This window comes from Hemicordylus capensis, chromosome 2 (genome assembly GCF_027244095.1).
Source record: "Hemicordylus capensis ecotype Gifberg chromosome 2, rHemCap1.1.pri, whole genome shotgun sequence".
NCBI classification, from domain to species: domain Eukaryota; kingdom Metazoa; phylum Chordata; class Lepidosauria; order Squamata; family Cordylidae; genus Hemicordylus; species Hemicordylus capensis.
The window spans coordinates 254,157,937-254,182,732 of NC_069658.1; the positions used below are offsets into that span (position 1 = coordinate 254,157,937).

The following is a 24,796-nucleotide window of genomic DNA, read 5'->3' on the forward strand; positions in this document are numbered from 1 at the left end:
AGTTGCAGCAGCAGCAAGCTGTTTTCTGACGGCTGCATGAAGCAGAAGGTCACAGATTGAAAGGGAAGGCAGACGGTTGAGGACGGATGTATCTGGGATGGTGAAAACCCTCAAAGGCTGGCATCTTGGGGTCATCACAATTGGATAAGTGGAGGAAGGTGAGAATTTTCCATGGTCCTGTAAACTGCCTGGGAGATGGCTGCATGAGGTTGTGTTGGGAACAGCTGTCAAGAAACCAGAGAACAAGGGAAATGGTAGAAGAATTGATTGGCAGATAGAGAGATACTCCAGCGGTTTTTGGAATCTTGGTAGTTCTACTATGACTCCTTGTACTACCATTTCCCAACAAAGTTCTCAAAGCGGTTTACGTAGGAAACTCCCTGCTAACTGAAGAAAGAGACATCTTTTAAAGTGGTGATTCTCTTATATTTATCAGGGGGAGAGCAACTGGCCCTATCCAACCCCAGAATAGCATCCCTCCAGTGGCTGGTGGTGGTGTCTACCTTATGTTTCTTTTTAGATTGCAAGCCCTTTGGGGACGGGACCATCTTATTTATGTATTATTTAATTTTTTATATCAACTGCTTTGAGAACTTTGATTGAAGAGTGGTATATAAATATTTGTCGTTGTCGTAGTAGTAGTAGTAGAAAAATAAATAATAAAAAGATGGTTCCCTGTCCCCAAAGGGCTCACAATCTAATAAGAAACATAAGGTAGACACCAGCAACAACCAGTGGAAGGATGCTCTCCTGGGGGACAGTTGCACTCCTCCTGCAAAATATAAGAGAACCACCACTTTAAAAGGTCCCCCTTTGCTCAGATAGCAGGGGTGCTAGTTAGCAGGGATGCATAGTTCCTTCTATGATATCCTGATACTCAGCAGGGGCTGATAGTTCTCCCTATAATACCTAAAAGCTACAGTGACCTGCAGAAGTCAAAAAGGTAATACAGGGTAATGGCAGAGGGACTGAGCTGTGAATGGGACAGTTCTTGATCTGGATCTCACCTCTGCCAATGAGCCCGCTTGATGGTCTCAGGCTGTGGTGCCAATGAGAGCTTTCCCCCAGGTCAGAGGATGGGGATCCTCCAATCGAGACTGTGGTGGACAGAAAAGGTTTTACTGTGACCTTGATCCAGACTAGGCCTGATCTGGATTAGGACCACAGTAGTGGGGGAGGGATCTTAAGCCTTTTGTGTCCACCACAGTCTAATTGCCAGGGAGAAAGTCAGGACCTGTCGTTTAAAATAGAAATGCTTAGTTGCCATGACCGTTCCGAAGAAGCCGTAAATCACAGTGAGAGATACTTCAGAGAGAGGCATGAGGGGGTGAGGAAAAATAAAGCTGTCACCCAGCCAGTAGGGTCCCCTTCCTTCAGGGTCCCAGGACATCTGACTGTTCTTGTTCAATAGTAATTATGCCTCTGCCTTGGGGGCACTGCTCAAGGGTGCCATTGGAGGCTCTCAAGAAAATTATTGTGTTGGTCTCTGTGAGACTCCACAAGGAGTCTCACAGAAACCAACACAATAATTTTCTTGAGAGCCTCCAATGGCACCCTTGAGCAGATACTGGCCAAGGTTGAGATCTAGAAGGTGGACCTAAGCTTGGCTACTCTAGACCAGCCTCTCCACACAGGGAGGGAGGACTATGTGGCCTCCTGTGTCCAGGAAGGGTGCAGAAGACATCCTGGCTTGTGTGGTGGCGCCTCTTTGCTAGAGCCGGAAGGCCTCCGGAGTAACAACATGCCTGCAACTTTATTGCACAAAATAACAAATACGTATATTACACATTGACTATGTGTAATGTATATGTTTATCAGGGATGTAGGAAGGTTGGAGGCACCCGCCACCTACCTTTTCAGGCAAGGGCCACCCTTGGCCCCAACTCCTCCGGGGCCCACGTCAGAGCCAGGCCAGCACAGGGAGTGGGGCCAACATTGGGGCATGGACATGCTGCCCATTGCCCTCTTTTAAGCCAATAAGCTTTGTCCCCTGGCTGGTATAGAATCCAGAGGAAAGAGCTGTGGCACACAAGGATCAGGCAGTGGAGTATCACTAAGAATATCAGTAGTTTAATGGAAGCAGTCTTGATTACAGAAAGGCAAGACTGCTTTGTGCTTTCTCCTCTCTTTCTGCTTGTTGTTTTTTTCTGTCCCACTTCCAGTGAAGGTAAAGGTAAATTGTGCTGTCGAGTCAGTGTCAACTCCTGGCGATTTCAGAGCCCTGTGGTGGTCTTTGGTAGAATGCAGGAGGAGTTTACCATTTCCCTCTCCCGTGCTGTATGAGATGATGCCTTTTTCAGCATCTTCCTATATTGCTGCTGCCTGATATAGGTGTTTCCCATAATAATAATCTGGGATACATACCAGCAGGGATTCGAATTGGCAACCTCTGGCTTGCTAATTCAGTCATTTCCCCACTACACCATTAGGTGGCTCCAGTGAAGGATTGAACTAAAACTTTAAATAATCTAGAACAGGGGCGTAATGAGGCTGGAGTGGGCCCAGAGACAAAATTTTTAAATGGGCCCCTCGCTGATACACACACACACACACTTCACATGTGAAGGGGCCTCTGGGGGCCTCTGGGGGGCCCCTCGAGGCGTGGGGGCCCCCAGGCAGCCGCCTCCCCTTGCCTAATAGCAGTTATGCCCCTGATCTAGAACCTGTCCTGGATCAAGAAAGATTCACTAGAAACACAACAGCTGGGTGCCCTACATGGGGTGAGAAACAGAACAGCCGGGGGGAGGGGCAAGCCCCCCAGCAGCCCCCCAGACACTGGTGGCTGGGTGACCTTTATTCCCCCATGGTTCAATGGTGACTATGCCACTGATATTCATTATTTAAAGCAATAAAGTGCATTTAATCAAGAGAAGAAAGGTCTCCTCTTTTTAGCCTACTTTCCAGTAGGCTTATGAGATCACCTGACATTTCGCGTGTCCGTGTGTCCCCCACTATCAACTTCGCAACGCCTGGACCAATATGAACCAGATTGGGTACAGTTGTAGGGACACCTAGGGACACCTCAATGGAGTAGTTTGTGACGATGTCATCCACCCCAATTCAAGATGGTGGATGTGTAAACCTTTGAGGTGCATGTGGGCTAACTTGTGAACCGCCTAACCGATTTGAACCAGATTGGCTACAGCTGGACATATAGAGATGCCCCAATGGTGTAGTTTGTGATGATGTCATCCACCCCAATCCAAGATGGTGGATGTTTGAACTTTTGAGGTACAAGTACACTAACTTGAGGACTGTCTAACTGATTTGAACCAAATTTGGATCCATTGTAGTGAGTGACACACAGGGACATAGGAACATAGGAAGCTGCCATATAACTGAGTCAGACCATTGGTCTATCTAGTTCAGTATTGTCTACACAGACTGGCAGCAGCTTCTCCAAGACTGCAGGCAGGAATCTCTCTCTCAGCCCTATCTTGGAGAAACCAGGGAGGGAACATGAAACCTTCTGCTCTTCCCAGAGCAGCTCCATCCTGAGAGGAATATCTTACAGTGCTCACACTTCTAGTCTCCCATTTATATGTAACCAGAGCAGACCCTGCTTAGCCAGGGGCACAAGTCATGCTTGCTACCACAAGACCTGCTCTCTTCTCACCTCAATAGTGTTGCTTGTAATGATGTCATCCACCCTGATCCAAGATGGCGGACACATGAACATTTGAGGCACAAGTGATCTAACTTGTGGACCTCGATTTGAGCCAAATTTAGTCCAGTTGCAGAGATAGTGAAAGGAAAGTAGGCAGATTAGTTCTTACTAGAACAACTTCTTTTAAAAGTCAGTTCTGTTACTAGTTAAGTTCTACTAGGGGAAAATACTAATTTCATTTTTTTTCAACAGGATCTTGATTAGTCTAGGGCAGGGTGACACAAGTTTGGTCCTCCAGCTGCTGATGGACTACAACTCCCATAATCCTCAGCCACCATGGCCAATAGTCAGGGATGGTGGGAGTTGTAGTCCAACAACAGCTGGAGGGCAGAAATTGTTCGGCCCTGATCTAGAAGTAGCACATTTAGTGGTAGTCGGCTCTCTTTCTTTACAGGTTTTCAGTCAGAGACTGAATGGCCATCTGCCAGAAAAGCTGTAGCAGTTTCCTGCCCTGAGCAAGCGATTGGACCAGAAGACTTCCATGGGCTCTTCCACCTCCCAAGTGATATGATTCTTTTAGCAGAAGCGGGGGGGGGGGGGAGAAGGGGAGCATGCCCTCCTGAATGAAACAGATGGAACAACATCTTCTATGCACTAGAAAAGTGTGGGAGATGTATTTTGAAGAGCATGAAAACTATCTCTAACTGCCAGAGGTGTAACCGTGTTACTCTCTGTTGCAGCAAACCAAGAATGAATCTTGTAGCACCTTAGAAATCAACACGTTTATTGGAGCATAAGCTTTTGTGTGCTACAGCCCACTTCATCAGTGGGAGCTCTAATCCACAACTAAAATAAAATATTAGTCTTTAAAGGTACCACTCTTGGTTGTAATACCTCTGAGCATGCCCAGTGCAGGACGTAGCAAGGTTGGAGTTGGCCCAGAGACAAGATTTTTAAATGGGCTTCCCCCCTCACTGAAGCTCAGCTCATGAAGGAAAGAAATCTTAAATGAGGCTGAATAGTGGTAACAAAAAGGAGATATCTCTCTATATCTATATCTATATCTATATCTATATCTATCTATCTATCTATCTATCTATCTATCTATCTATCTATCTATCTATCTATCTATCTCTCCTATGTGCCACAATAGAACATCATCCTAAATTATTTTTTAAAAGGTTTTGTAAATTGTGGTGCAGTATTTTAGTGTAAGCTTTTGTGGTCACACAAAGGCTCACCTCATCAGATGCATCTGATGTGCAAAATGGGAGCTCTAGTCCACAGCAGTTTATGCTAAAATACACAAATTAGAATTTTAAGGTGTCATTTAAGGTGTCGCAAGACTCTTGGTTGTAATATCTGAGCATGCCCAGTGCAAATTGGTGTGGTTTTTTTCACAAAGAAGTGGGATTTAAAACAACAATCACTACAACATCTGCTCTAATTATAAGAAGTCCATAGTATAATGGTGTAGTATTGTGGTTAAACATATGAGCGTAGAAGTCCCCGGATAAACTTGCATCTCATGCACCCACCCACACACACTCTATGTGACAAACTCTCTCAGTCTTAAAATATACAGTACGCTTTTCCTTTGATCAGCAGCATGGAGATAAGTATGGAGATTACCACTTGCAAGGCTGTTGTAAGGATTTACTGAGATAATATATATGAAGCACTTCAAAATGCAGTGTGGGTATTCCACTGTATTCCAGGGAACCTTGGGGTTTTGCAATGGGAAGATCAGGAATGATGGAGAATGTTTCCTTGAAGGCAGTTTGCTTGCCACAAACTTATCTCCCCTTCCCTTGTAATCAGTGGCGCACGTGGGTAATTTTGGCACCTGGACAGCCCCTGCCATGAGCTGCCGCACTGAACCACCAATATTTTCTGTAATTTTAGCTGCCATTTGCAGGGAGGTGGGGTGCTAGGGAGGTGGGAGGGGGGTGTTAGGGTTGGGCCCTGCCATGTGCTAGGGAGGTGGGGTGGTGGTGAGCCAAGCAGGCCTCCCCTCCCATGGTGGTGGTGATGGATGGAGCGGCTGCTGGGCCTGTCCATCCGGCCCAGCGGACCTTGAGAACTGTGAGGTGCTCCAGCGTACCTCACTGAAAAGTGAATGCAGCAACAACCTGGATGGCTTTAAGAGGGATGGGAGGAGAGCTGGTCTTGTGGTAGCAGGCATGACTTGTCCCCATAGCTAAGCAGGGTCTGCCCTGGTTGCCTCTGAATGGGAGACTTGATGTGTGAGCTCTGCAAGATATTCCCCTCAGGGGATGAAGCCGCTCTGGGAAGAGCAGAAGGTTTCAAGTTCCCTCCCTGGCATCTCCAAGACAGGGCTGAGAGAGATTCCTGCCTGCAACCTTGGAGAAGTCACTGCCAGTCTGTGAAGACAATACTGAGCTAGATAGACCAATGGTCTGACTCAGTATATGGCAGTTTCCTATGTTTCTATGTTCCTAAGAGGGGTTTGGATAACTTCATGGAGGAGAGGTCTATCAACGGCTACTAGTCGGAGGGCTGTGGGCTACCTCCAGCCTCAAAGGCAGGATGTCTCTGAGTACCAGTTGCAGAGGAGTAACAGCAAGAGAGCGGGCACGCCCTCAACTCCTGCCTGTGGCTTCCAGCGGCAGCTGGTGGGCCACTGTGTGAAACAGGATGCTGGACTAGATGGGCCTTGGGCCTGATCCAGCAGGGCTCTTCTTATGTTCTTATGTTCTAAGGATTCCCTGAAGGAAGAACATATTTGAAAAACTTTCTTGCTATGTAAATGGTCAGTGTTTATATTAAACAGGCCAAGCCTTAGACTTATCTTGCTGGCTTTGTTTTGCCCCCTCCCCCGCCCAGATCACACCACCACCCACTACGATGGGAAACAACAACTGTGGCTGCTGCTCTGACAAATATTACAAAGCAGGTAGGTGCCTTTCAGCCCTTGAGTGGAATGATCTTGTTGAGATTGGTGACCTGAATGGTTGATTCTGAAGCTCTTAGGCTTATTTGATCACTTGGTAGAGGCAGCTGTTGTTCAAATCAATCTCAAGCATTTTTTTTTTAAGGAAACTGCAGGTTGTGTCTTCAGCAATAGAACCTGTTACTGCATAATCAATAAATAAAATATTGGTTATTTTTAATTTTTTTATTTATTAAAACATTTTTATACTGCCCAAAACTTACGTCTCTGGGCGGTTTACAACATTTTGCATGTTATGCAATTCTGTCCCGGGGCACACACCTCTCTTGTTTTGACCCTGGCTAGGGGTGAGTGAAAATGAAGACCGTGAAGTTGTTGCTATGTTTGCAAGTGATGAAACTGGGGAGGCCACTTTGGTGATTTTGCAGGGGTAGGGGGAACCAGGGAATCCAATTTCAAGTTGTGTCCTTACTAAGCAGTGTCCCGGTGGTGTGCTACCACCATCACCCTCCTCCTCATACTCCTGTTTTTTAAAAAAAGAGTGGGAGGGAGTGGAAGAGGAAGTATGGAGGGGAGAAGAGGGTCGGCTAGAATGCTGAGATGCAGAAGGTCCCAGATTCACTCCCTGGGATCTCCAGGAGTGTTGGAAGTGACTGCTGTCTGAAGCCTTGGAGAGTAGCTTCCGGGCAGTGTAGACAATACTGAACTAGATGAGTCAATGGTCTGCCCCAATTAGCTTGTCTACATGACCACCAGCAGGGTAGGAGAAGTGCCCAGCTGACCATGCTCCTGATTTCCAGATGTGTGCTTGTAAACATTAGGGTAGGAGGCAAGAGAATGATCATATGCAAGATGGCAGCTGGGTAGGATGAGCATGCCCTACCTAGATTCCATCCCCAGGTGTTTTCTAAGGTAGGAAGAAAAGCTGTCCTACTCAGCTGCCGTCTTGCACATGATCATGCCCTTTGCTTCCCTGAATGTTTGCAAGCACGTGATTGATAATTGGGAGCATACCTGCCTCTCCTACCTAGGCTGGGCACTTCTTCTGCTTTATGGTGGTCATGTGAATAAGCTTACTATCAGGCAGGTTCCTAAATAGGTATGAGAAGCAGGGCCTTCTTGGTTATGGCACTTTTGTTGTGCAATCCTCCGCCCAGGGAAGCTGGCCTGGCCTCATCACGGCTCACTTTTCATCATGACTTTTTCTGAAGGTTTTTGCTGGTTTTTGTTTTGTTGTTGGCTGCTGCTTTTGATTCTGTGGGTTTTGACTGCTGCATAATTGTTTTGAGATTTGCTTTGTTCCAAATGCTTTTATGATGGTTTGGGATTATTGGCTGCTATTTTTAAATTTTTAATTTTCAGAAAAGCAGGGTATAATTTTTAAATAAATCATCATAAGGCCTTCAGGGATTTTTCCAGATTACGAGCTTTGTGCCGGCAAAAGTGTTGCAAGGTGCGAAGGTATAAGGCAACGGCTTGAAACTGAGAGTATAGCATTTTTCAATGCATCATGACAGGGTTGTGGCAGTTCATATTGCCCACCACTGCCATGGATTTTCCAGGCAGTGGGTGTCCATATTCTACCTGAATCACATTCTCTGCCCCCTCCTCCTGCTCCATTTTGGGCCAATGGGGTTGCAAAGGGGGAGGAGGGATGACATGACGACCTTTTAATTTTAATTTTTTTAAAAATCTGGGCTGCCTTGTGCAAAGTCATCATGAAAGCACCATTTCAAAACAAAAGAAATTAATTGCAGCGTCGCACCCTTGCACAAGTGCTCCAACAAAATAAACAAACATAAAAACAATGGCAGGGAGGGCGGGGGCGGGGGAGTTGGGGCCCCTTGCTTTATCCCCCTTGCTTTGCCCCCGAAAAGTGGTGAGAGCCTCTCAGCGCCGCCTTGCAACAAGCCGCTGCCGCCACCACCTCCGCCTTCGCTTGCAGTGAGCTCAGAAGAGCCGCTGCCTGACCCTCTCCCTGAGCCCTGGGGAGGCCGGAGGGGGGGAGTGCTCCAGAGGATAGTGAGGAGGTGTGGGTGAGTGGCTGCCTGCTGCTCCCCCTTTGCACAATGAAAAATATGGGGGGGGGGGTTAGAGAAAAAAGAAATAAAAGATGAAATAAAAAGATAAAAATGAAATCCACAAGGGGCAATATATACAGATCACTCCCTCCCCGCTGAATGAGCCATCCACACCACGCCACTTACACTGAGGAAACATTGTTGCAACTCTCCTACAAGAGAAAAAATACTGCTGCTTTCCTGCAACACAGATGCAACGTTGTGCCGCTGCAGCGCAGCAATAAAAGCCCAAATAGGGCATCAGGAAGAGGGACGGCACCTGACTGACAGTGATGTCGGAATGCAGGCAGGGTGGAAGCACTTAATGGACACGTTGCGAAACTGTGGCAGTGTGTCACCATCCAGGAGAGCCTTAAAGGCCCTTCTTTTTAGCCTGGCTTTGAATGATATCTAGTTTTGATTTTAATTTCAACCTGGTCTAAATGGTTATTTTTAAATTTTCATTGTTTTATTATGTGTTTTTGATTTTAATGTAAACCACCCTGAGCCACTTTAGGGAGGGCGGTATATAAATGGAATAAATAAAATAAAATAAAATAAAATAAACCAAAATTAACAAGCAAAAAATAAAATACACTGGCTGACAGGCAGACAAATTACTTAACGGATAGTTCCACTGAAAATATTCATAATTTAGTCTGAATGCCAGCCTGTGATGAACCCCCCCCCCCCCCCACTGTCCATTACACAGCCACTATATTTTGGGGAACAGACAGACAGTAAGGCTGATGTGGGGGGGGGAGTGAAACCCCACATCTGCCTCTCGGGTCTATTCCATAAGGCAGGGGGATGTGAGCTGAAGTCAATTTTGGTTGCAAACTGAAGACAGCATGATGAACTCTGTGAGGAGGGATAGTTATATAGGAAGCTGCCTTCTACCAAGTCAGACCATTGGTCCATCTAGCTCAGTATTGTCTACTATGACCACCAGTGAATCTCCAGGGTTACCGGCAGGTAACTTTCCAATCTTTGTCTGGGAATGCCAGGAATAGGAGATGGGACCTTCTCTAGGCAAAGCAGATGCTCTGCCACTGAAATATGGCCCCACCCCCAAGAAATGAGGGACGGGAATGGACTGGACTGCCCAGCATTGATGCTGCTTCATCTCATTGCAGAATGCTATAGCTTCCCAAATTGGGCATTGTGGACTGTAGGAGGCATTGCCTTCCTATTGTTGGTGACGAGTCTTATCCTCTCCATATGTCTTTGCCGGACCTGCAAAAGGAGTGAGTATCACATTTATAAATATCTGGAAACTGCACGTTGGGGCAGGGGAGGATTCAAATGAGCTTTAGAACTTGGAGCTTTCAAAATAAGGAGAAAAAAACTTCTTGAAATGAGAGATCTCCATCTTTTCATTATTATTAATAATAAATAATAATAAATAAAACAGTGGTTTTTAACGAAGAATTGAAGTGAGAGGTGTGGATTCTCACTGGGAAATCGACAAAGTCTTAAGCCTCTCTTCTTAACAGGAAACATTCTGGAATTAGGAATGTCCCCAAACCATGAAGGTCACATTGTATATTACTGTAAGCATGTGCTATGCAGCTGGGTTTTCGTTTCTTCTGTGCAAAATAGTGCATGTGGGAATCAGATCTAGATCAAGACTGGAAGAAGAAAGTGGCTTAAACATACAGATGGCCCTTGCCGTCCATGGTCCTGGCACACATGGTTTCTCATATCCATGGTTGGGCAATGGAGACCTGCCCTAGTAATGCGAGGTTTAGAAAAGTTTAAAATTTGCCTATCCACGGTTCCTGGGTAGCCAGAAACTACCTCCGAGGCCACCATTTTGCTCAAAGAATCTATCTATCTATCTATCTATCTATCTATCTATCTATCTATCTATCTATCTATCTATCTATCTATCTAATGTATAATACCGCCCGTTGTTGTTTCTTCTTCTTCTTCTTCTTCTTCTTCTTCTTCTTCTTCTTCTTCTTCTTCTTCTTCTTCTTCTTCTTCTTCTTCTTGCGGTACTTAATTAAAAAATATCTCTGCAATTTTTTGTGGAAAATTGGCATATTTTAGAGTTTTGAAGGGCATTGATGGACACTTGGAGAGTATAACATGGCACTTTACTTCACTTATCCCTGCTTTTTAATTGCTTTTTTTTTTTTTGCCCTCTAGGAACCTAAGCCCCCAATTGCCATTGACTTAAGGTCTCATTACCTACGGTATCATTATCTGAGGTTGTAGCCAAGAATGGAACCCCCAAGGATAACAAGGGCCACATGTATTGCCCTGCCCCGCCATAGTCTATATCCAGATTGACTGTCCCTCTGCCCCACATGCACTATTTAACCTCTGGGAAATGTGCCCATGGGTGTGAATAGGAGCTTTCCCCCACAATCAGGGGTAAGCAGCGAAGTGGCCAAATTTGCAGATGACACCAAACTCTTTCAGGTAGTGAAATCCAAAACGGATTGTGAGGAGCTCCAAAAGGATCTCTCCAAACTGGGTGAGCGGGTGACAAAATGGCAAATGCAATTCAAAGCTGGCAAGTGTAAAGTGATGCACATTGGGATGAAAAGCCACAACTTCAAGTATACGCTGATGGGATCTGAGCTGTCAGTGACTGACCAGGAGAGAGATCTTGTGGTCGTGGTGGACAGCTCATTGAAAGTGTGCGGCAGCTGTGAAAAAGGCCAATTCCATGCTAGGGATCATTAGGAAGGGGACTGAAAATAAAACGGCTAATATTATAATACCCTTATACAAAACTGTGGTGCGACCACACTTGGAGTACTGCGTACAATTCTGGTCCCCACATCTAGAAAAGGACATTGTAGAACTGGAAAAGGTGCAGAAGAGGGCAACCAAGATGATCAGGGGCCTAGAGGACCTTTCTTATGAGGCAAAACTACAACACCTGGGGCTTTTTAGTTTAGAAAAAAGATTACTGCGAGGAGACATGATAGAGGTCTATAAAGTCATGCACAGTGTGGAGAAACTGGATAGGGAGAAATTCTTCGCCCTCTCACATAACCCTAGAACCAGGGGTCATCCTATGAAACTGATTGCCAGGAAATTTAGGACCACCAAACAGAGGTACTTTTCCACACAACACATAATCAACTTATGGAATTCTCTGCCACAAGATGTGGTGACAGCCAGCAACCTAGATGGCTTTAAGAGGGGTTTGGATAACTTCATGGAGGAGAGGTCTATCAAAGGCTACTAGTCAGAGGGCTGTGGGCCACCTCCAGCCTCAAAGGCAGGGTGCCTCTGAGTTCCAGTTGCAGGGGAGTAACAGCAGGAGAGAGGGCACGCCCTCAACTCCTGCCTGTGGGCTTCCCAGAGGCATCTGGTGGGCCACTGTGTGAAACAGGATGCTGGACTAGATGGATCTTGGGCCTGATTCAGCAGGGCTGTTCTTATGTTCTTAGTCATATAGTGTGCTGGAGAGGATCTGGATTGTGCCCCTTCATGTGCTGTTTTACACACACAAAAGAAGTACAGAGCTGCACAGCATATGCTTACAACACTGTGAATTCTACCCACAATTAGACTTCCTAAGAACTGCATCACTCTCTGTTTAGAGCAACACATTCATACTCTCCAATTCAGTGGTGGCAATAGGGAAATGCTTGTAACATCTCTATTAATATACTGAGGATCATTTTATGAGTCACATCCCCCTTCATTCAGTCTTGTGTAACTTATCAGTTTTGGACTACAACTTCCATCATCCCCTGCCACAATGATCCAAAGCCAGGGATAATGGGAGTTGTTGTCCAACAACAAGTTATCTAAGACTGCCTCCATCGTTACACATTGGGCTAGGGATGTGCAGAACTGGTTCGATCACAAATCGGTTCACTGCAAACAGGACCAGCTTGAGCGGTTCGATCTCGAACCACTTCGAACTAGTTCGAGCTTGCTCGTTGACCTGACCGGCCAAGGCCGTGCATTCTATCGAACCAGTTTGGAGACCCATTGTTTGGTCTGAAATCTGTTCGCATTTGGAACGAACTGCTCCAAATGGTCCATGCACACCCCTACATTGTGCAGTATCCTGACTAGGAGTTTTGTGAGTGGAAGATGTTCGGCTTGCTCAAGGGAAGGGGATGATTCTTACCAATCCCCCTTCCTCTGCTGCACCCCACCAAACAAAATCTGCTGTTGAGTTTCTTTCAGACCTCAGGGACATATTTTCAGGGGTACATGGGGCTGAAGTGGGAAGCAGGGGATTGGTTTCTTGTATGAGTAGAATGGAAGATGTTCTGCTCACTGAATTACTTGTCAGGAATGGATGCCCTTCGCTGCCTACTGTATGATGCATTCATATGTACTGCAGCATGGCGCTTTCCAGATTGCACGCTTTCACAGTGTCACAACAGGTCCCTTAAGTGTGCTTCTGTATTGCCTGTGTTTTGACATCGCAGCCCTTGCGTTGTAAGGAAGGTGCCGTTCATATTTCCGATGCCTTCTTCTGGATTTCATTGCGGCATTATAGTGCTGCAATGTCGCAAGTCTGTTGCAAAAAACCCCAAAACAAAACAGCTCTCTTTGCCCATTGAAGGAGGCTTGCCCCTTTACAACAGATCTCTAGTGCAGTTTGAACTCAGCGCCACAAAACATTGCAGTTTACTCTGCTTTGTGCAGTATAAGTCTGGCAATCTGGAAAGCACCCCAGTTTGTCTTCCACTGACTTGAATGCCCAGATGGTGATTGTGCTTTTGGTAAAGATGTTCTAGAAGAGCATAATTATCCTATAATGTGTTATCAACAAATTCTATATGTGCATACCACACAACATATGTAGTGGAGTAGCGGCCTGTGCGGATGCCACCAGGGGGCAGTGGTGAGAAGCACCTTTAAGGGTAAATCAGTAAGTGCTGACCTCCACTCTCGTCTCACCTGAACACGGCTCAGAGCAGCATGCGTTGCCCAGCACCCCCTGCGGTGGGGGATCGCCTCCCCCACTCACCTTGCCGCTGGCAGGGGATCAGCTCCACATAGACCAGGCAAGTGGCAGAGGCAGTCCCTTGCCACAGGGGGTGCTGGGTGACACACTGCTGCTCCAAGCAGCATTTAGGTGTGGTGAGAGGAGAGGTAAGCACCTATTAATTTAGCCTTAAGGGTGCTTCTTGCCACCCCTCTGGCGGTGCTCGCACCGGCCGCTACTGATGTAGTGTGTGAAATGTTAGGGAATGCATGGCTTGGTGCCTTTGTTTTCATGTGTGGCTCTCACAAAAGCAACATTTAAACAAGGCATCTCCCCAAACGCAAAAATGGAGACAAAACAGGGATAGTGGCTGCCATTTTGACTCAATTTCTCAGTGGTATTATTTAGGGGATGGATGGTCTAAAGGATTACTAAATTTCAATCAGGTAAATGATTGAAAATTTAGTAAATTTTATTCAGTATGTCAGCCTGTGGTTTTACCCGGAACAGGTACCAGAAAACAGGAACAATCTTTGGGACCTTCTGCACCCAAAAGGGTCCCAAAAGCTTGGAAGGTATTGTCCTCCAAACAATACAGTTGTTGGATATTGGGGACAGTTGGAAGGCATTGTCTCAGCAGACATGATTCCCTAAACCTGTCTTTGCCGAAGTAGCATAAATGTAAGGTGGGAGGACATTTGTTGGAGAGAATTTGCAGTCAGAAGTGGGTGCTTAACCCTTGCCATCCATCTTTCCTCCCCAGAGGTCTTTACCCCACTCCCAGTGGGACCTGCTTTCAGTCTTGGAGATCTCTCTCTCTCTCTCTCTCTCTCTCTCTCTGTGTGTGTGTGTGTGTGTGTGTGTGTGTGTGTGATTTAAAAAAGCCAGAGGGGCATTTACCGCAGAGAATCAGTAGCTGAGGGAAGCATTATATACCTAGCATCAGAAAACTAAAGTAGCAACCAGTTCAGCTTACAACTCACAGTACCAATGATGGGGACTGCAGTTTCTTCTTGAGGAAAGTGACTTTTGGTTTTGAGTACCTGAGAGGGCAGCTGGCAATCTTAAAAATCTGTGACACTCCCTGCTTCATTCACTCCTGTGTGTTTTGCTGCACTTTGGTGACTGCTGAACATGGGAAACTGGGATGGGAGCGTTCTCTCTCTCTCTCTCTCTCTCTCTCTTTCTCTCTCTCTGGGGCTTATACTGTCATCTTAGTTATTTTGATATTGTTTTATGTTCTTAATATTGTTGTGAGCTGCTTTGGGGCCCTAGAGGTGGAAAGCAGCACGCAAACCTAAAAATACATAAAATAAATAAATACGTTGCGTCCCTCATGTGAACTTTAAGACAGATGATAGGCAAGTGTGCCTTCCTGTCCTCACATATGAGAAACAGTCCTAAAGGAGGCTTTACGTTCCTCTGGGAATGTCGTTCCCAAGTGACTTTATGTTTCACTGAGTATTTTTATTCATTAATCTTTGGCTCTTTAGCTTTGGATGGTTTACAGAAAGGGTCCCCTGCTCCCGCTGAGAATCTGGTGTTTAAAGAATAAGTTATGACGTGTGTGTGTACGTGTGTGTGTGTGTGTGATTCAGTGTTTTTGTTAAAACTTTTAAAAATAGGTTATTTATATTTTCATAATATTTGATATGTTGTATTTATTCCTGTCTTTTATAAGATATTTTTCTTGGCATATATTCTTTACTATTTATTTAGTCTGAATTATTTTACTGAATTTATTTAGTATTTTGTGTTAGCCAGTATGTAACAAATACTTGATTATATATCTTGCAAGTCTCCTTAAGCCCTGTGCAGGGGCGCACTTAGGACCGGACCTCGGGGCCCAGGTCCGATCCTCTGCTGGGGGGGGCCTCCAAATGTGTCCCCAGGGACCTCCACTGTGTCTCTCCCACCCACCCGCCATGGTGGCAGACCAGTCGCCATTTGCCTTGGTCTGGCCTGACCGGCAGGGATGCCTCCAAAAATGTCAGCGCCTTTGGTGGCAGCGTCCACAATGGGCCCACCCACCAGCGCTTGTGTTGCTGGCTGGGGCCTGGTGGGCGGGCGGGGAGTCTCCAGTGGCGGGCATGCCATGCCGCTGCCACTGCACTTGTATACCACCACAGCGCACGCCCAACACATAAGAAGAAATGCTGCATGCGGGCGGCACGCCGCTCAGTCAGTCACTTGGTATTCGCCGCCAGCCCTTGGGGCAGGCACCATGTGCTTCTCTATGCAGACAGGCAGCCTCCCCATGCTGCCCGGTGCCACTAGCCCAGCCATGTGCACGGCGATGTGCACAGCCATGTGCACGGGCCTCAGCAGGGGCGGCCCAACAGCCTCCATCTCTCTCTGCTAACTGGCGTCTGTCTCTGCTAACTGGCGGGGGTTAGCAGTGAACTCTCTCTCTCTCTGCTAACTGGGGTCTCTCTCTCCATCTCTCTCTGCTTACTGGTGGGGGTCTTAGTCAAGACTAGCAGCTGTGCACGCAGCGCGCCCCAGCCCCTTCTTCCGGACTGGGGCAGTCAGCAGCCCCCTGCCTGCTATGTGGCTACGCCACCCAAGTAATCAGGAGACCAGTTATGGTTGTTGTTGTTGTTGTTGTTGTTATTATTATTATTATTATTATTATTATTATTATTATTATTTCTATTTCCTTCCAAAAATAGCCCTTCCAAAAATAGCTCCGGGCGGTTTACACAGAGAAATAATAAATAAATAAGATGGCTCCCTGTCCCCAAAGGGCTCACATTCTAAAACAAAACATAAGATAGACACCAGCAACAGTCACTGGAAGTTGCACAGTCGCAGTGCCTGCCAGTAGCAGGGAGGGAAGGAAGCGCAGCCGGCAGCAGCAATGCTGGCAAGAAGAAGAGTGAGAGAGGGGCGGAGCCTGCCTCCCTGTTCTGCGGCCTAAAATTAAAGGTACACAAGCCTAAGAGAGGGAAGTCCCTTGGCACGCGCAGCTCAGCTGGTTCATTTCCCCCCGCTCATCTTCCAAAGAAGCGCCTGGAGGGGAGACACCTGCACGCCGCATTCCCTTTGCAAGCAGAAGGTTTGCGCCTCCGCACCTCTGGTGAGGTTCTCAGTGCGTTGGGCTTCCTCAGTCTTCATGTTTTTGGCGTACTTGCTGGCTCGTGTCACACCATGGGGTGCTTAAGTCGCACTCAGACGCAGGTCAAGGACCACAACCGGCCGGCTCCTAAATCCCCTGATGCCAACGGGCTGCAGACATGAACATGATGTGGTGCGTGCCCTCGTGGTTTCCTACTACTGGCCTTGGGGCCCTTGCGATTACTTGCTAGCAAATGTAGAGGAGGAAAGGAACAGAGGCTGCTGGGTAGCCTTTTCTTCTCCTAAAGCTTCTACAACAAGAGGATACCTTCAGAGAATAGCTCTTTAATTGGTAGAGGGTCGGGAAGAGGGATTTAGATTCTTATGGGGCAGTATTGTTTTTAGGAGGAAGCAGATTGGTGCAAAGGGGGACAGAGTTCCTGTACTTTTAACGGAAAGGGGAAATTTTAGCAAGTGCAGCTTTTCTCACGCCTGCCTGACAACCGCATCGAATGAAACGTCTTCCTTCTGCAAATCTATTCAAAGTACAGGAGCTAGATCATCCTGTGCAAGTGGTTGGTTCCTTTTCTTCAGAGAAACCATGCAGGCTGTTTCTAGATCATAAACTTCCGGGACTGAACTGTCTTCTTGCCCCCTCCTGTACGGCGTCCATGACTGATGAAGGAAAGCCCATCGTGGTGTATTGTGGCTTGTCCTGTTGATAAGCTGCCATTCTGAAAATGTGCAACCTGGTTATCTGGAGGGCCCGTGGCAGGAGCTGGGCAGCTGCCAAAGGCATAGCAAACTTGACACTGTGCAGTTCTTATAATAGATTTGAAAATGACCACTCTCCTTAGTTTCTGTTCCCTGCTGTTGTTCTTCTGTTTTCTAAGCACTTGCTCATGAAAGACATTGTCTCCTACTATCCTACAGAGATTGCCCTGCCTATCTGGTAGATGATCATCACTGGGGGGAAGAGATGGGGAGTGTGAGTTACCCTGTTGGATTACTTTGACTACTGTGTGACTTTTGATACAATCAGCCATGTATGTATGTATTTGTTTATTTCGGCCCAAGGCCAGCATAAATACAAAAAGAAAAAGAAACAACAACAGCAGTAAATACATGAAATACATAAAACATTGATACCTTCAAATACCGTATACATGGCTAATTTCGTTCAAATAAAACCGGTTAATCTGAAGTGCACAACCCAGCATCTCATGCCTCAATCACTCTAAACCGAATCTTGCTTGCTATGAAGAGAAATTTTGCTACCTTCCTGTAAGCATACTCTAGGAACATAGGAAACTGCTATATACTGAGTCAGACCATTGGTCTATCTAGCTCAGTATTGTCTTCACAGACTGGCAGCAGCTTCTCCAAGGTTGCAGGCAGGAATCTCTCTCAGCCCTATCTTGGAGAAGCCAGGGAGGGAACATGGAACCTTCTGCTCTTCCCAGAGCGGCTTCATCCCCTGAGGGGAATATCTTGCAGTGCTCACACATCAGGTCTCCCATTCATATGCAACCAGGGCAGACCCTGCTTAGCTATGGGGACAAGCCATGCTTGCTACCACAAGACCAGCTCTCCTCCCTTACTCTGACCTAGCAGTAAGCAGGAAAAGGACCTTGTCTCCATCAGAAGGGCAATTAGAATTGTAATGAGTTAGTAGTGGGGAGAGAAGCTTTCCCCTTAATTCAATAATCTGCACTTCAGCATCAGATGATCTGTAGTCTCCACTTCACCGTTCTGGCAGGGGCATAATCTTTTATCGTAGGGCACCTTCCCAAAATGTCCTTCCAATACCGCTGGAATCAGCCATGGGATACCTCCTAGGATCACCTACCTGGGCTAGAAGTTGGGGCACTGCTAGAAGCACAACCACTATAATCTCACAAGTGGATTTTGGCATTGCTGTTTTAAAATGACTGGGAGATTACTCTTCTAAGTATTTGGTAGCTATCCTTGGTAATACTGCCTGGTCCTAGGGGTACACCTATCCAGTAGTGTGTATACATATGCTAAACACACAAACTATGGTGTGGCATTCATAAGGTTATGTTCCTTACACTATTTCATACCCATATGAAATTTTACATTTTTTTATATCACCCAAAACCTACGTCTCTGGGTGGTATAAATTGAGCACTGCAGCCCTGGTGTAGACAATACTGAACTAGGATTACTAATGGCCTGACTCTGAACAGAACAGCTGCATGTGAACTAGTTGAGCAGAGGGAAGAGTTGCCTCATCTGCTTTTAGGGGTTGCATCACAAATTCTACCTCATATGTTTTATGTGGAAGAGAGAAGAATTTCTCTCTGTCCACTTTCTCCACACCATGCATGATTTTATAGACCTCTATCATGTCTCCCCGCAGTCGTCTCTTTTCTAAACTAAAAAGCCCAGGTGCTGTAGCCTTGCCTCATAAGGAAGGTGCTCTAGGCCCCTGATCATCTTGGTTGCCCTCTTCTGCACCTTTTCCAGTTCTACAATGTCCTTTTTAAGATGTGGTGACCAGAATTGTACACAGTACTCCAGGTGTGGCTGCACCATAGTTTTGTATAAGGGCATTATAATGTTAGCCGTTTTATTTTCAATTCCCTTCCTAATATGATCCCTAGCATGGAATTGGCCATTTTCACAGCTGCCGCACCTTGAGTTGACATTTTCAACGAGCTGTCCACCACAACCTAGTCAGTCTCTGACAGCTCAGATCCCATCAGCGTATACTTGAAGTTTGGGTTTTTCGTCCCTCCCAATGTGCATCACTTTACACTTGCCAACAATGAACCACATTTTGCCATTTTGTCGCCCACTCACCCAATTTGGAGAGATGCTTTTGGAGCTCCTCACAATCTGTTTTGGATTTCACTGCCTGAAAGAGTTTGGTATCATCTGCAAATGTGGCCACTTCGCTGCTTATCTCAACTTCTAGATCATTGATGAATCTCTAGGTAGAGATGAGAAAGAACCCCTGCTTGAAATACTGGAGAGCCACTACCAGTCATTGTAGACCAGGCCTGCTCAACTTAGGCCCCCCAGCTGTTTTTGAACTATAACTCCCATAATCCCCAGTCACAGTGGCCAATAACTAGGGATTATGGGAATTGTAGGCCAACATCTGCAGAAGGGCTGAAGGATTTATTTTCCACCAGGGGGATGGAAATCAGCAAGAATGTCATGCAGTATGTTACCAGGGTGTTTTTCACAGAGCAGGCTTTATCATGAGTTTACTGCGAGAATTTATTGGAATTCGAAGTTCCCCCACCCCCCTGATGCAAAAAGTGATTTTTTTTTTACCTTGGATAAAAATTGGTCTGCACTGTAATGCACAATGAAAAACCCAAATCGTGAGTGATGTTCTATCTCCCTGATAGCTCATAGGGACTTAGGGGGAAATCTGGCCATATGTGAATGCACACCTTCATTCTGGAGGAGATGTGAGCTAAAAGTCCTTTGTGAAAAATGCCGAGGAGTCATGATACCATATTGAGATATATTGAGAGATACAGTATTGAGATCTCTCTCTCTCTCTCTAATAAACAAAGGTTTTGAACATTAGCTGTTCAGAAAATGTGATATTTCTGTAACAAAAGTACAACTTGAACAAAATGAGTGGTGTTCGTACACTAAAAAGAAAAACAAATGCAAATTTAATTCACCAGCAAGAAATTATTGCAGAATAAAATCTGCATTCTAAGGAGAGGAGAGCTGGTCTTGTGGTAGCAAGCATGACTTGTCCCCTTAGCTAAGCAGGGTCTGCCCTGGTTGCATATGAATGGGAGACTTGATGTGTGAGCACTGCAAGATATTCCCCGCTCTGGGAAGAGCAGAAGGTTCCAAGTTCCCTCCCTGGCTTCTCCAAGATAGGGCTGAGAGAGATTACTGCCTGCAACCTTGGAGAAGCCACTGCCCGTCTGTGAAGACACTATTGAGCTACATAGACCTGTGGTCTAACTCAGTATATGGCAGCTTCCTATGTTCCTAAGCTAAATGATATTTTCCCTCATGCTCTTGCCATGTAACATGATTGCTTTTGTTTCCCTTGCAGCAAAGAAGCGAAGATTTTCAGAGGTAAGATGAGATTTAGCAAGCAGAAGGGGTGGAGCCCTACAGAGCTGCAATCCGTACTAACTTGCTGTCAAATTCAAGGGCTGAGATCCTGAGTAACAAAGCGCTGGTGCTAGGAGATAGGGATGTGCATGGAACTGGTGGGGGGCACTTTGAAGATGGGGGATACCTTTAAGGACTGGGGAGGGTACATTCACACACACTCCGCCATGTTTTCCTGGCCAGCACTGCAGTTTAAGAGTCTGGCGGGGTGGCAGTGTACCTCCCTGCTGCTCTGTTGCCTCCTGGGACTGCAAGTGACTGCAGTGCCAGTGGGGGAAATGCTCTCTCTCTCTCTGTGTGTGTGTGTGTGTGTGTGCACCCTCCCCAGTCCTTAAAGGTATCTGTCCCCGCCTTTGAACCAGCCGAACCGCCAGTCTTTCGAACCTGTTGGGGGCCCCATAAAAGGGCCTCCAAAGAGGTTCATGCACATCCCTACTAGGGGAGAAGCACCGGTGCTGCTGACTTTCAGATTAATGCAGTTCTAGAGATCACGCAGGGGGGACGGGTGAATTTCTACGATGTCCCCTTCCCCCAGAATTGCTTTGTGCCACATGAAAACATGTCCCTGAGAGCTGACAATAACCTTAATAAATAATAATTGTAAATAAATTGTAGCTGGGTCTGATGGGAGTTATAGTTGAGGAACATCTGGAGGCCCATTCTCCAGATGAAATAGGAACATTCTTTGTAAAACCTCTCTGCTTCTTAGTCAGGATTCTCTCTCTCTCTCTCTCCTTCCCCCCTTCCTTTCACCCTCCCCCCATCTCTGTTTCACCACAAACACTAAAAGGGGTCACAAACACAAAATAGGTGCACTGCATGATGTCTCAGCATCTTGTGAAGGCATCATGGACAAATCTGAATGTGTACTAGAGACCAGATGCATTGAACCTCCACTCAGAGATTTGAGTTCTGGAGGAAGGGAGCTGATTCCTAAAGAATGACAGCTCTCAGTTGGACACTAGTTACTTAATTACTTAACTGTAGACTCCACTTTAGTTTTACTTCCACACTGGTCAGATAGATCTCATTCGGCGACTGTGTCCACTTCTGGACAGTATTAGAAGGATGTAGACAAATTGGAGTGGGTTCAGAGGGCAACAAAGATTTTTAGAGGTCTGGGAAATGGTCCCTAGAATGAAAAGTTGGAGGAACTGGATATGTTTAGCCAGGGCAGTTTTCACACAGGTCTTTTAAAGCCCTTTAGCTCACATTTCCTCCAGAACAGAGGGTGTGCATTCACATATTAGACAGATTTACCCCGAAGTCCCTGTGAGCTATTGGGGAGCACTTCACACACCATTTGAGTTTTTTCACTGCGTGTTCAAATGCAGCCCGATTTATATCTGGGGTTTTAAAAATCCACTTTTTTGTGTTGGTTTTCTGGGACAACTTTGAGTTCACAGTAAAACCTTGCAGTAAACTTGTGGTAAAACCTGCTGTGTGAAGAACACCCTCGAGAAGAGAATGGGGACATGATTGCACTGTTCAAAAAACTGAAGGGTTACTACATAGAAGAGGGCCAAGACCTGTCCTCTCCTGCCCCAGAGGGAAAGATTAGATCTAATGGGCTTAACAGGAGAGGTGATTTGGGCTGGAAAGTAAGAGAAGCTTCTTAATGGCAAGGACAGTTCATCAATAGAACCAATTACCTAGGAAGGTGATGGGCCTTCCTTCATGGGAGGTCCAAGCATCTACTGGGGATGCCCTAGCTCTGATTCTCCTGCATCAAGCAGAAGCCTGGACTAGATGCCTCCAGAGGTGCACTTGGGTAATTTTGGAGCCTGGACCTAAAGGACTTTGCCCCCCCCCCAATTAAGCATAATCCCCCTACACACACCGTGACAGACATAGTATTTTTTAACACGTGGGTTCTTGAGGGAACAACAAGCAACTGAATTCACAATGTAAGAATATAAAACAGGTCTATTTATGCCACTATGCATTAGCAGAAACATTTCAACACGTAACTTAACATATCCCCATCCTACGTATTTCTTTCCCCACTCTGTCTCTAAAGCACCCGGCATAGGTCATAATCACACTCGGCCTCCCAGTGCCGTGCGGGGCCAGTGACGACCATACCACCCAGGACAGACTAAAGAGGATTTGGGGGCCCCCAGGGGGTGTGGAGGCCCTGGACTTCGACCCGAAGTCCAGGGGTAAGAGTGCTACTGGATGCCTCCAAGTCTCTTCCAACTCAGTGATTCTGCGGCTTAATTGTAGACTGTTCTTGGCATCAAGTCTAGGAGCTTCAGCCATCTACCACCAGCATCCAATACCGCCCAAGGAAGTATTGCCTTTTATTGGTTTGCTGGTTGCTGTGTTGTAATGATGTGTGGTTTTTGTTTATTGATTTTATTTTTATGCTTCGAATTTTCTGCTGTGAGTCACTTTGGGAATCTTAGACTGAAGAGCAGGCAGGGCATCAACTATCTAAGTAAAACAAATAAGAACAACTCAGTAACAGCAACTCGGTAATAGCATTTTAACAAGCTGACAACTCAGTAATAGCATTTTAACAAGCTCTCTTTCAAAGGCAAAACAGGGACAAAATGTGGGCAGTGATTTACCGGAGATAGGGACAGTCCCTGGTAAAAACAGGACAGTACTAACATGTAGCACTAATAAATGTAGAACTAATAAATGCAGCATATGTAGTACTCATAAATGTAATAGCTTACTTAATCTTTTCCCATCACCAGGACGATAACCCCGAGGAAGTTAATTTGCATTATGCTGAACTGCAGAACCTGCCAGCTACCAGCAGAGGGCAATGTGACGGGGGGACCAGCTCATCTCCTCCTCCCATAGTTCAGAACAGTGACTACGCTACTGTGGCAGAGTTAATGGAAAATACTGGCGAGAAAAACTGCTGCCAGGAACAGAAAGAAGACAACGAAGAGACGGATGGGGTCAGGGAAGGTCAATCATCTGTGGGAGAGGAGTGAGACTCTATTGAACTGGAATAGGGGAATCAGCAGAGAGACAGAGGGACATTGGATGTAGACTGTATATCGATTATGCTAAACTTTTGTACCCAGGAAACGAAAATTCTGCTTAATACAAGTTGAATATATTTTCAGACTTTTTTTTCATAATTTATTCCGCTTTCATGATTTAAATTTTCAGACAGGTTTTTTGTTTGTGTGTTTGTTTGCAAGGGAAGCGGGGTGGGGAATGGATGGAAGGGCAAATATGGAGACACTACCAAGTTCAACATCACAGCCTGTGATGTGGTATTAGGGACCTGGGCGCTTTCCAGATCACACACTATTCCGCAGTCAAATGCTTCGGCTTGGTGGGATCATTTTGAGAATGTAAATAGCTTGCGCAACCCTCCTACAATGGGGGAATACAGCTATTTATCTGCGATGCATATGCAACATTGTAGGACTACAACGGAAGAATAAAATCCAAAAGAAGGCATCAGAAATGTGAACAGTACTTTGCTGCCAGCGCAGGGACCGTGATGATGAAACACAGGCAGTACGGAAGCACACTTAATGGACAGAAGTGACCCTCTTGTAGCGTGTAATCTGGAGAGTGCCCTGGAGACCTGCATCCAAACCTCCATTCAGTCATGAAGGTTAGATAGGTGACTGTGGGCACATTACTAGTCTCAGCTTAACCGCTTGAGTTCTTTAAGGAAAAGTGGGATACCAATATGAGATACTGAATATGAATCATGAGGACTAGAGGGTTGCCTTCAGAATTACAGATTAAATGATATGCCAGAAAGGAGATCCCGCACTTGCATTATGAAGAACTCACTATGAGATTTTCCAAACAAGGAGGTTTATTGCGGGAGGAAGTGTGATAAACATAAAACAGGGACATTCTGGGCTGTCTGAGTGGGCTGCCTCGTTCCCCACTCCTCCCCCGCTTCTGTCCACACAGGAGGCTTTCATCTTGAAAAATTGCTGGTTTCATCTCCTGCTTACTCCCTCTTTCCTCTTCCCCTCCACATCACTATCCATCACTAGGAGAGGAGAGCTGGTCTTGTGGCAGCAAGCACGACTTGTCCCCTTAGCTAAACAGGGTCCACCCTGGTTGCATATCAACGGGAGACCTGATGTGTGAGCACTGTAAGATATTCCCCTCAGGGGATGGAGCCGCTCTGG

General features: G+C 46.1%; 1 protein-coding gene across 3 annotated transcripts; it reads left to right on the plus strand.

The window, feature by feature from the left end:
• On the plus strand, nucleotides 1-23,759 carry LST1 (leukocyte specific transcript 1). Of its 3 annotated transcripts, none has more exons than XM_053288299.1 (6): nucleotides 1-158; nucleotides 4,042-4,169; nucleotides 6,455-6,524; nucleotides 9,718-9,828; nucleotides 20,611-20,633; nucleotides 23,378-23,759. In XM_053288299.1, the coding sequence occupies exons 2-6, from the start codon at nucleotides 4,149-4,151 to the stop codon at nucleotides 23,621-23,623; spliced, it is 471 nt and encodes a 156-aa protein (XP_053144274.1). In that variant the 5' UTR covers nucleotides 1-158; nucleotides 4,042-4,148; the 3' UTR covers nucleotides 23,624-23,759. The 3 variants fall into 3 exon arrangements, with proteins under 3 accessions (XP_053144274.1, XP_053144273.1, XP_053144275.1); XM_053288298.1 differs by having other exon boundaries at nucleotides 4,062-4,169; XM_053288300.1 differs by lacking the exon at nucleotides 4,042-4,169.
• The last annotated feature ends 1,037 nt before the right edge of the window (nucleotides 23,760-24,796 follow it).